The following is a 13,173-nucleotide window of genomic DNA, read 5'->3' on the forward strand; positions in this document are numbered from 1 at the left end:
GACCTATAGATGATATTATATATCAAAGCTCTATGCGTTGAACCTTCAGACAAAAATATTTTTTTTTACTATATGTACATAATGAAAATCAATGACCCCCGGGGCGGAACCAATTTTGACCCCAGGGCTATAATTTGAACAATCTTGCTAGAGGTTCACTACACAATGTTTCATGCAAAATATCTTAACTCTATCCTTTGTAAATTTAGAGAAGATGATTTTTTAAGTTTTAACTATATACATATAAGATAAACCTCTGGCTCCCAGGGGTTGGGCTAATTTTGACACAAGAGGCAAAATTTGAACAACTTTGATAGAGTACCTTTAGATGATATTATTTAACAAATATTAAAGCTCTAGGCATTGTACCTTCAGGCAATAAGATTTTTTTATTTTTTACTATATGTATGTATTGAAATCAATGACCCCAGGGCTATAATTTGAACAATCTTGCTAGAGATTTACAACTCAATGTTTCATGCAAAATATCTAACCTCAAGCATTTGTCAATTGCTAGAAGAATTTTTTTAAAGTTTTTACTATATACACATAAGGAAAACCAATGACCCCAGGGGCGGGGCCGATTTTGACCCCAGGGCTATAATTTGAACAATCTACCAGCCAATGCCTTATGCAAAATATCTAAGCTCTAGGCCTTTTGGGTCTTTACAAGAAGGTGTTTTAAGTTTTTACTATATGTACATATAGCGAAAACCAATGACCCTGGGGCTGGGCCGACTTTGACCCAAGGGCTATAGTTTGAACAATCTTGGTAAGGGTCTACCAGATGATGTCTTATGCAAAATATCTAAGCTCTAGGCCTTTTGGGTTTTTACAAGAAGGTTTTTTTAAGTTTTTACTATATGTACATAGTGAAAATCAATGACCCCCGGGGCGGGGCCAATTTTGACCCAAGGGCTATAATTTGAACACTCTTGTTAGAGGTCTACCAGACAATGCCTTATGCAAAATATCTAAGCTCTAGGCCTTTTGGGTCTTTACAAGAAGATTTTTTAAATTTATTCTTATAATTCCTTTTGGTTGCCATGGCAAGCAGATTTCTGCATGGAATGAAATTCTTTGAACAACTTTGGAAGCCCTTCACCCAAGGAACAATCCTGCCAAGTTTGGTTGAAATTGGACTAGTGGTTTTTCACAAGAAGATTTTTTAAGTTCACTATATAATCTATATAACACGCACACGCACACGCACACGCACACGCACGCACACACACACACACACACACACACACACACACACACACAGGTGAATCGCTATATGCCACCGCATCGCGATGCTGCGGTGGCATAAAAATTGCAAATGTTGAAAATGAAACTGACGTGATTACTATTGAAAGGTAAAAACTTAAAATAGCAACAGCAAGACTAGTAACTAAGGGAAAACGACTGTAGACTGACGATTGTGCAGTAAAGGCTGCAAGTGGAAATCAGACATTTTAAACACTTTACTAAGTCAAAACAAATATTCTGGCCGAGCTTCTTCTCAATACCCTCCCTCATTTTTTTCAGGCTACAGCAATTAACATGTTTCAGGGTGTAAGTATACTCTCAAGATTCAAACTTGAAAAATGTTGCTTTCATGGATGAAATATTGGAATTGCAAATATCTAAATGAATGTAAATAGCGAACATTCAGTCGTCATAATGTCTATTTTGAATACTAGTAGTCTGTTTATTTAAACACATATCAGGACAATAAATTAAGATTCAAGTTAGTCCATAAATCGGCTTAGTATACAATGTAAACGCTTTATCTCACCATAATTAATCTAGAATTCTTTTTTCTTATGTAAGTTAAAAAAACGATCGTGATATACCAGTGACAATGCTTATTTCTATGATAATGATGATGCTACAACGTCGACAGCGAGGATGGGTTAAGTTTTAAAGAAATATTAAGATATTTTTCGTTTGAGTGAAATATAGAATATGTTCACGAAACATGATAAATTTCCATATATTTTCATGAGCTGGAAATCTTAATTTTACTCTTTAAAAAGAACTTCCGATTTCGAAGCTTTATAAATTCGTTATAAATATTCCTGACAAGTTATATGGCCGTATATAAACGGTTGTTTGCAATATAAACCTCGCCTGACGGCTCGGGTTATATTTACAAACAACCGTTTATATAAGGTCACGCAACCTGTCTAATATTAAAAAATATTATTTTCAGTGGATATTCACTAAGTTCACTTCAGTGTTGTTATATTTTTCTGGTCCTTCGGGATCATTGATGCCAGCAGTATTAAGTGTTGAGAATTGAGTATCGCTCAAGCCAGTGCTAGGGGGCGTCAGGGATGTTGCACGTATTCATTATCCCTCATGTACAGACTCAATCAAACCGAGTCAGCAGTTCTCTTGTAATTTTGTTGTGATTAATGCTTCCAAGGTATCACTTTGTTTCCAGATTTTTATATAATCTTCTGTTAATTTATTGATAAATTTTCATTTTGTCTTTAACAAAGGATTGTGAAAGGATTATGTATTACAAATCTAAATATAGCAAGTAAAAATATAACAGCTGGTGTTGGCAAGAGCAAAATATTTCAATCTTTTACGTTAAACAAACAAAATTTCCATATATGTCATGCCTATCTGTTGTACTGATTTTTGCAGCGTAACGTAATGCATTTTATCACACACCCGTGCCGATTTTGCGGCTCCGTAAATATGGTATTGCACGGCCGTGCATATATTTTGACGTGACGTTATTAGCGTTATACAAACAGTGTAAAGACGCGCTAAATGCTAGCGTTATACTATAGGCGTGTCAATAAAAAATGACTCTTATTTCACTTTAAACGGTCTTTATTTTTGGTATATAATAAATAGAATATTAAATTCGTGTAAGTTCATTACTGAATTTATTGCACTCGTTGAGTAAAATAATATTCTGCTCGCCAGAGGCTCGCATAATATAATTTTATTCAACTCGTGCAATAGATTCAGTATTGAACTTACACTCATTCAATATCCTCTATTTTCTTCATGTCATTAAATCATTACATCACATGTAACTTTTTGAAATATAATTCTGTAAAAAGTACCGAATTTTGTTACATTTTTAACATTATGTACATGCAAATATTTATTTATATTGTCTTGTGCAAAATTACACATTTCAGAGTTTATTCCTTTCGGTGCTTCAGTTATTATATGAATTTTTTTCATCTGTATTTAAATATACATCTTCATGTAAACTAAAAGAGCTCTTACATATGTTTAATATGTGAGAAAAAGAAATAAAATATCATGTTTATGTAGGTTCATAATTTTTATCAATAAGGTGATATAATTATCATTTTTTTGTGTATTTTAAATTGGAAGTATTCTTCCTTTTGTGCCAAAGTGATAGTAACGAGAGCTATACGACACCTTCAATGTAACCGTTAATAATTGGGCATTTTAACGATTATTCGTTAATTACGAGAGTTTCGAGATACCAGCAAACGAGAGGCATACGACAGTCGTAATGCTAACGATAGCTTCGAGATACTGACCCCAGTTCTGTAATCGTAAATCGTGTATAACATATTTACGTCACTTTAATCATTTGTCTTTTCAACATTCCTATTTGTTAAAGAATTCTTACACACTTTTTCCTTCCGATTGAATCAATTATGTTTAGTGTTTATTTTCATATTTCATGAGATAAAAGCAGAACAACAACATTTCGAAGATAAAACCACTGGTATTACTATGAACATTGCTTTAAAATTGCAAAATTCAGATTACTTTATTGTTTTATATGTATTTCTGGTAGTGTTGATGCATAACGAGATTAAAGGTATTAATGAATAAATAACATAAAAGTTTCCTATTTCTTATACTTTGTTATGAAAGCATCTGCATATCGAACAGTAGTGTGGCTTTATCTGGCGCTTATATCATTTGAATATTTATTATTTATTAAATTGAACCATATGTAACTAAACATGTGCCGCAAAATTGTACATGTATACACCGCATACGTGTTACTATGATACTAGAATCGCATGGCGCACTTGCAATTATAACTAAATTTATTATTTTCATATGAAGTATTCTGCTTTATTTCAATGTATTGTTTATTAAATTTGAAGCACATATGTCAAAGCAACAGCAAATTCTATTTTATTTTGGAAAACACCTCGTAAATGTTCAAAAAAGAAGAAAACACATTTTAAATGCAAAATAATTTTTCTTTTTGCTTGATTTAAAGAGCTTTGTGTAGGTTACAGGTTTAACTAAATAAAGATTATAAAGAAATGAAATATGTACAGCTTCTCTTTTCTTAATCTATGAATTTAGACTAAAATGCTAAGTACAAAATTTAATAAAGATATCAAATATCTTGTGATAGGATTACTCTGTACCAGAGGGTGGCAACTTAAAAGAGTTCAAGAAACACAATGCTTTCTGAGACATAATAGTTCAAATCATCTACGATTAAACACCCGTACTTAGCATTTTCTGATATGTGCGAGGAACACGTTTTTACCTTTACAAACTATTTCAAAGAGACATTAGGTCCATCAAAATGTATATAGTGAGTAAACCATAAATAACTCAAATTACCCACGAACATTTCCATTAATAAAAGTTAAATATATGTTATCCTAAATTAGGAAAATGTGGCTGTCCCAGCTAAATTTCAACAAACCTTTACAGTGCATTACCCGTCCATTACAATTGATAAGGCAACATGTTGCGCTTATTTTCGAAGCTGTTACTTTAAAAGTTTGAATAAGCTGGGAAAACCCAAATGATCTGAATTCGAAGTAAGTCTATAACAATCGTAATGTACCAGTAACATTCAATTTATAAAAGAGACTGGGGCAGTTTTTATCAGTTTGTTTCCAGATTTTTATACTTCACAACAGCAGGTGTCAAGTGTTGTGTGGCAGCTGTAAAAAGTTGCCCCGTACTTCACTTGAGTGTTGTTATATTTTTCTGGTCTTTCGGGATCATTGATGCCAGCACTATTAAGTGTTGAGAATTGAGTACCGCTCAAGCCGGTGCTAGGGGGCGTAAGGGATGCTGCACCTATTCATTATCCCTCATGTACAGACTCTATCAAACCGAGTCTGCAATTCTTATGTACTTTTGTTGTGATTAATGCTTCCGAGAGGTCCCTTTGTTTCCAGATTTTTATATTTCATCATAAGCATATTTCGATATCAACTGTTGGTCAATCACCATTATAACAGTAAATGTTTTGAAATATATCTTTAATTCAGCTCAACTTCACAATGAAAAAAGCTAATATCAATTTCTTTACAATTTACAATTACCGTAACACATGACGGTCGCATCGTTGTTATGGCCACAGTTATAGTAATTATCTACCGAATATCGACATTGGTTGAAATTGTTGTATGGCGGGGAGCATTCTAACCTGTCCATATAGATTGGTCCACTTCCTTGGTTCCAAAAGGATGAGATATACCTACATGCAAAAAAGCATCAAATAAGACATATTTGAAAGATATGATTGGGCAGAAATTATTTAAGTTGTAAGTAATTTCAGGTTTCCTAATATAATGAGCAGTTGTACGGCTTGTTCCCGTGTTAATAGAAGCTTCTTGTTTTAAATAATAATGTCCCCTACGCCAATCTCGCCGTATTGTATTTGAAAAACACAATTTCTTTAAATAGTGCTTTGCAGGGTTTTGTTACATTGAGCATATACCCAAAATTACTGGCAAGAAGGTTTGATTTATATTTACATACAAGGAAGGTAGGTATTCAATTGGTATAAAATATAGTAAATAAGAATCCCTAAAGAAAGCCTAACACGGCAGAAATTGAAAATGTTGCAGGCTCGGTTTGACTGAGCCTGTTCATACATGCATGTTGATATTCATCATGAGTAATGCTTCTATGAAAGTTTCCTTTCTTGTTTAATTTATAGGAAGGATCACATGTCTTAGGCTTAATTGTAAACTGAAATGAAATATCTAGAAACTCAGCATTTTTCTAAAATAATACCATGCAGTTTAGCATATATATATATATATATATATATATATATATATATATATAATAGCCCTGGTGACAAATTTGTCGCAGCATAGATGAATATAATCGACCGAAGCATCTGAAGCTTAAAACAAGTGTTAACAAAGTTTTTACACATGTTCTGCAACAACTTTAATGTTAAAGAAAAATGCATTCTATACAATAGCCATGGGACATCGGTCAAGTTAAAATATTTTTGTAACCTTAAATATACCTTGTGTCGATTGGTGTTAATATTACAAAACGTTCGATATATTTATTGGTTTAAAAAGGTGATAGTTTTCAACACAAAAATCGATGTTATTGTTTTAAAAGGTGATAGTTCAAAACACAAAAGGACCGAGATTGCCCTAGATTGCTCACCTGACCCATCGAATTCATCCGAGCAATTACCTAGACAAGCATTCTGACCAAGTTTCATGACAGGTGAGTCAAAAATGTGACCACTAGAGTGTTAACAAGGTTTTTAGACATTTGTGCAGTGTGACCTAGTCATACTAATTTCCAAGTTATTTGGATCAAAACAGTAGCCACTAGAGTGTTCAGAATTTTCTATTTTAAGCTCCTATGACATAGTTGTTCATCTGAGATGACCTATGCTCGAACACATCTAAGCAATAAGATAGACAAGCATCCTGACCAAGTTTGATTACAATAGAGTAAAAAATGTGACCACTAAAGTGTTAAGAAGGTCTTTCCATATTTGGACAGTGTGACCTAGTTTTTGACCCAAGGTGACCCATATTCGAACTTGACCTAGAAATCATAAAAACAAACTTTCAGACCAATTTCCTGAATGTTTGGATCAATAATGTAGCCACTAGAGTGTTAAGTATTTTCTATTTTAAGCTCCTGTGACCTAGTTTTTCATTTGAGATGACCGATGTTCAAACATATTCGAGCAAATACCTAGACAAGCAACCTGACCAAGTTTGATGACAATTTAGTAAAAGTGTGACCACTAAAGTGTTAACAAGGGTTTTCCATGTTTGGGCGGTGTGACCTAGTTTTTGACCAAAGGTGACCCATATTCGAACTTGACCTAGGAATTTTCAGACCAATTTCCTTGATATTTCGATCAAAACAGTAGCAACTAGAGTGTTAACTGGATTTCTATTTTTAGCTCCTGTGACCTATTTTTTTATTCGAGATGACCCATTTTCAAACATATCCGAGCAAATACCTAGGCAAGCATCTTTACAAAGTTTGATGACAAATGGGTCAAAATGTGACTACAAGAGTGTTAACAAGGTTTTTCTGTTTTTAGCTCCTTTGACCTAGTTTTTCATTCGAGATGACCCATTTTCGAACTCATTCGAGCAATAACCTATACAAGCATCCTGAAAAGGGTGGATGATGATTGAGTCAAAATGTGACCACTAGAGTGTTAACAAGGTTTTTTCTATTTTTAGCTTCTGTGACCTAGTGTTTTATCCGAGATGACCCATGTTCGAATCATCCGAGCAATAACCTAGACAAGCATCCAGACAAACTTTGATGATGATTGAGGCAAAATTGTGACCACTAGAGTGTTAACGAAAAATATGGACGAACGACGGACGGCAGACGACGGACATTCAACGATCCTAAAAGCTCAGCCTGAGCTACCTAAGGTGAGCTAAAAAGCAAAAAGGTGAAAAATCACACTTTTAAAATTATAAATATGGCAAATCGGCGTTAAAGCCATTTTCATTAAAAATATCTCTTTTGGAATGCATCTGGAGCAATAATTAAATAATGTGCGATTAAAATTTCCTTACTTAGCTTTAAATTTACACTTTTAGTTGTAGGTATAGCTCAAAATTGCAAATTATTTAATTTCTCCAATTGTTTTTTCTTTAAGACACAAACATTATATTACTCGGAGACCATACACCACATTTCATGGTTTGTAATGTAACTTTGTATGGACATTTCAACTTCTCCCTTTCGTTTTCACAGGGAGGGGGTAACTTACGTACCAATCTAATTGTTTTCGTATAATGGAGATTCATTGTCGAAAAATGTACATGCATTAATTATTTGTAGGCTTATCATATTACCTCTGATATATTAAATCATTCTGCCTCAATCTTTTGTTCTTGAAAAGTTAACTTTATTCTCGTTGTGTGCCTTATTGTATCATAATTTGTTACGAATATGTCATACACATTATTTCAATAGATGAAGCTATTAGGCTAGACATTTATTTCATCCAATCGACATGAATTTCGGTGTTAAATGATAATAATACGCATTTCGGAAATGTAATGTAGGACGCAATTGTTGTCAATCATGATATTTGCAAAACGAAGAGAGTCTTTTTACTTTATCCGTAACTTTTGAGGTTTGCCCTCGTATAATCGGGATTATCAAATTACTAGAAACAAAAACAAACACGGTTTGCGTATAACTCAGAATATACATATGTATTTCATATGTACTAATGTAGGATATAAAATTAGTAAAGTACAAACCTCAGATCTGACATTAAACAGTGCAAAACCTAAATATGTTTACACCTAGAAATAAGTCAAGCACACCCCGGAAATTTATAACTGGTTGCGATTAAAAGCACTGTCATGAGACGACGCCTTAATTGAGCAAAGAAGAAGTATTGTGATAAGGTGTATTATGCCATATTGAGGTATCAGTTGTGGACATGTCAAAATTGAAGCGAAATGCCAGTTGTGAGGAGATGGGTTGAGGTTATCATTCGGACACATTGCAGATACATGCATTATAAAAATTGGCCACAGAATGTCATTTAATCGTCAACATTTACCAAAAATATCCGCCAGTAAATTTTTATGTAAACGCCCCACCACAATACTTATAAACACTAACATTTTTAGTAAAAAAACAACACATTTGCTTATGCTTCAATAATTGGTTCAAAGTCAACAACACTCAAAATTAACTGGTTTATGATTGCTTAATTGGAACCGCTACTTATCATATTACTATTTCTTAGTTCAATTAAGTCGTCATCTAATGACAGTGCTTTCAGTCACAACCATGAGCATTAGTAATTTCTAGGTGTATATGTTATAGTTGATAAAATTCGTACAAACTGGCTTCTCCGACGATTATAACCCTAAATTTGAACACTTTAACTCCAAGCAGTTGATTTAGTTATTTAAGAATTGAAGACTTATCGCGGTAAGCAAACATTTTGTAATGTAAAAAATGAGCTAATGCTTACGTGGAAAGTCCAAGAATACCACAGATGGTATAAGCTCCAGACCAGTAGAATCGGGTCCGACAGACAGTTCCCCATGTTTCGTTGACCTTCAATTCTACTCTTCCGTGATATGGTCCGTTTGTTCCTGCTAATCTGATGTCCGTGATGTTTAATTGATATCCTTCAAGTAAAAACGCCAATTTTAGATTATCAAACGACAACATATCGATTTATTTTGATCATAGTATTTTACACCTTTTTGTTTAATTAATGAAGAAAAAAACTTATTAAACCGTCTTTTAATTAAAAAATAAATGTCATTTCTATCACAAGAGCTGCACAGACCTTAACCAACCACGATTAAAATATTCAAAAGCGTACGTCCGCATATTTAAATTAAAGTTTAAGAAGGTGAACAACTTGCAGTAAGAAATATAGCAGTGTAAGAAAAAAAATATCATTCATAGTCGCTTTTTAAAAATTGAAAAAATACAACATACTATTATAATTTTTACACTCTTTAGATATTTAAATACCTGTGCACTCTACTGCAACGTCATCGTAATGTGTGCAATTATTTGATATCTCGTAACTGCATTCGTTTATATGTGACTCTGTGCCATCACATATCATGTTGCTTACATAAATTGGACCACTTCCTACTTTACTGTAATGGCTTGCCTTCACGAAGAAGCTTTTATATCTGTTAAGAAAATAAGAAGGTTAAAGAAAAAACAACATAAAGAAATTACACTATCAAAACGTAGACTTTCTGCTATCAGACTTGCAATGTTTGAATAGCTACAAAATTCATATAATGGTGTAAAATAATTTAGATATCATCACTTTTGATACTTTCAAACTCTTTACAACATACCAAGAAAAACAAAATACCTTTTCAGCATTAAAGTACTTACTGTAAACCAAACATATTACATATAACATGTGCATCAGCAGAATCAAAACCTGTATCACAAATCGTGCCCCATGTCCCGTTTACTTTCAGTTCAACACGTCCTTCGGTGGGTCTATGTCCGCCATGCAGAGCAATGTCTTCTATTTGTAATGGGTGTTCTACAAACAATTACAATATTGCATTACTTTTCGTTAATTGAGACATATCATTTGAAGTTTTTTTCTTGTTTCTACAAAAATGAGACTGAACTATCACTTTCAATTTATACTATAAGAAATAATTTTTTTAAGAAATATATAAAATAATGCTTAAAGGTTATGTTTACCAATATATGGAGTGCATCTTTGTTCCTGAAACCAGTTATTATCTTCAAGGCATGTCATCGTTACTTGGTTTGGCCGTGATCCTTTGTGGCAAGCAATAGTTAACACATTTCCATTGAATGAAACAGGTTGTCCGTTGTAAATTGTAGGTAAGCCACATGCTTTAAATTATATTGTCAATGATTATGTTTTTTTTTTATTTCAAAAAGCGTTTCATATTTCTAAGTTCTAGCAGGCCATTTGCATATAAAAATATATATTATTAGATAAGATTCGCTTTTAGAAACACAAAATGATAATATATGCGTTTCATAACTCTAACTCTTAAGTTTGCTACTGGCAGAAGCAATGTATATTCAATAACTATTTTACTTTTTTTCACACGGATTTTATGAAAGCATTTCATTAACATGTCGCTCATTAAAGGGAGACACAGGCAAAATTTTCATTTCTTAGTTTTGAATTTTTCATTCATTATTCTGTAAATGCCTTTAAAATGAATATATTAGACAGTCAATGGAACAAAAAAAAATTCCATATAAAGAATAAAATGGTGGTTTCATAACTTGACCCGCGTGGGTCAGGTTAAAGCGCTATTATTTCGCAATATTTGTCAAAGTGAACTCTGGAAACGTTAAAGAACATTTCAAATGAATGACATAGACTTGTTTCAATCATACAATTTCCAAAATATCTATTATTGTAACTTAAAGAGTTGGTTCAAGTCACCTGACTCGTTTTAAAACTATTTGGTGATTCTATTGGCGTCTAAATTTGGTTAACATGAATAGATGCATTTACGTTTCATACCCAAAATATATAAAATTCAAACAGAAATTCATGCTGAAACTTCAAGAACCGTCATTTTAGCCTGATTTGAGTAAATACGATCATTTTAATATTTTTGTCATTATTTTGCCTGAATATCCCTTTAAGCTTGTAACCTTACAAAAATGTTAATTTTTTTAACTTTACTTATGCCATTTTAAATGTTTACGAGTATATAAGATAGCTATTAGTTTCCAATAACATTTCAAAATATCCAAATTTATCGATTTAATTAAGTTTGTTTTAGTCAGCTGTATGCAATAACTTACTTGTACAAGCTATAGATAAATCGTAGGTATGTGAAGAATAAGGTCTGTATGGTGAAAAACCAGTACACCTGCTTATGTGACTCTTTTCACTGTAACAGTAGAGCTCCCGTAAAAATATAGGCCCTGTCCCTTGTCCATATATTGCAGACGTGAAATACATTGCTAGACTAAAATGTAAAAAGGGTTACTTTTATTGTCAGATACTTTTGTTTATACATTCAGAAATATTTGTCATATGCATCCTTGATATGCTTTCCAAAAACATGATATTACGCAATCGAAAATTCGTATCATCCACTTGTCCGGAAGAAGCGAAATATTTTTTCGGAAAAAGAAAGTATTTTCTTAATAAACAATATCAAGAACGATATTGTCAACTTTCAAAAAATGTATACAATACTTATACAAGTGACCTTAACTGTATTAAACATTATTTTTCATCATTTGAAAGCATTCAATATTACGATTATTTGCAGGAATAGTTGCATGTACAACAGCACTAATGTATTTTCCCTGCTGCATTTGCAAGAGTCTTAAACATTGCACTTATACATCATATTAGATGTAGACATACTTAATGAACTATCACCTTGATTCTAAATAGAACGTTAGCATAGTACTTAAAACGTTATAAACAAACAATGTCATTATTTCTTTTAAATTTTCGCTTTTCTTGTGTTTTTTCTCTGAATATTCCCGTAATTGAAATCAATACAAGAGACTATAGCTCAATACAATGTTTCTAAACTGTTGTAAACTCCTTTGCTAAAATTTACACGAGCTTTTTGAAAACGCATTTTAAAGGGTTATCTATACATAACAATATCTAATTGACTATGGATAAAATACTTTGATAGGCTATCTATTGAAACAAACTTGAATGTCTTATGTATGAATGACAATTTTAATGAGCTTTCTATGGATATCGAGTTTTTTAACCTTAAAGACACTTATGTCAAAAAAGAAAAGAAATCTGGTTACGGTGCTCAGATTATGATGATGGGAAATTGTTATTTGAAAAATATAAATGTACCTTTAAGAATGTATATATTAACTCATTACTGACCTTGTATTGTGCGTGTTACATATCGTGCGAGCATCATACATATCAACATATCTCGCATCAATTGTTCCCCATTGACCATTAACATACATCTCTATACGACCATCATAAGGTCCTGTGCCATTAACAAGTCTGGTATTTGTTATCTGTGTCATTTGCCATTCTAAAATAAATGTATCGGTTAGGACATACACGTACAGTATATCAAATATCGTTAGTAAATCAACAAGGACAGGCGGAGTTCAATGAATCAACCCCAACACAATCCAGCAACAACAACACTGGCCACGGAGGGGGACACACACCAACACTGAGCGCCGAACAATCCCTTGAGAATGAAAATATAACAACATTGATTGCCTGCATGGGGAACATTTTACAGCCACCAAACGACACAAACAACACGGTGGTGAAAGAAATATTGTACTTACATTAATTGCCTTATATTATTTAAGTTGAAGTTGTATTTACATATCTAAGATTCAAGAAAATGTAAAACTGAACCATTTAATTATGTACAAAAATTCCTTTGAAATATGTTTTTGCTTCGATTATTGACAATAGTTAAATTCAATGCTTTGAAATGT

The 13,173-nt window shown here is 32.7% G+C and overlaps 1 protein-coding gene across 1 annotated transcript in view; it reads right to left on the reverse strand.

Moving 5' to 3' along the window:
- Positions 1-12,743, reverse strand: part of LOC132729805 (uncharacterized) — a 54,530-nt gene extending 41,787 nt beyond the window's left edge. The window contains exons 1-7 of the mRNA XM_060715666.1: positions 12,590-12,743; positions 11,524-11,690; positions 10,429-10,587; positions 10,105-10,261; positions 9,724-9,890; positions 9,209-9,368; positions 5,298-5,452 (exon numbers count right to left, since the gene is read on the reverse strand). Coding sequence (XP_060571649.1) covers positions 5,298-5,452; positions 9,209-9,368; positions 9,724-9,890; positions 10,105-10,261; positions 10,429-10,587; positions 11,524-11,690; positions 12,590-12,741 — 1,117 coding nt within the window. The 5' untranslated portion in view covers positions 12,742-12,743. The remainder of the gene's footprint in view (positions 1-5,297; positions 5,453-9,208; positions 9,369-9,723; positions 9,891-10,104; positions 10,262-10,428; positions 10,588-11,523; positions 11,691-12,589) is intronic.
- Positions 12,744-13,173: the final 430 nt, after the last annotated feature.

Source organism: Ruditapes philippinarum, unplaced genomic scaffold (assembly GCF_026571515.1).
Source record: "Ruditapes philippinarum isolate M1 unplaced genomic scaffold, ASM2657151v2 ctg1069_1_1_1_1, whole genome shotgun sequence".
Classification (NCBI taxonomy): domain Eukaryota; kingdom Metazoa; phylum Mollusca; class Bivalvia; order Venerida; family Veneridae; genus Ruditapes; species Ruditapes philippinarum.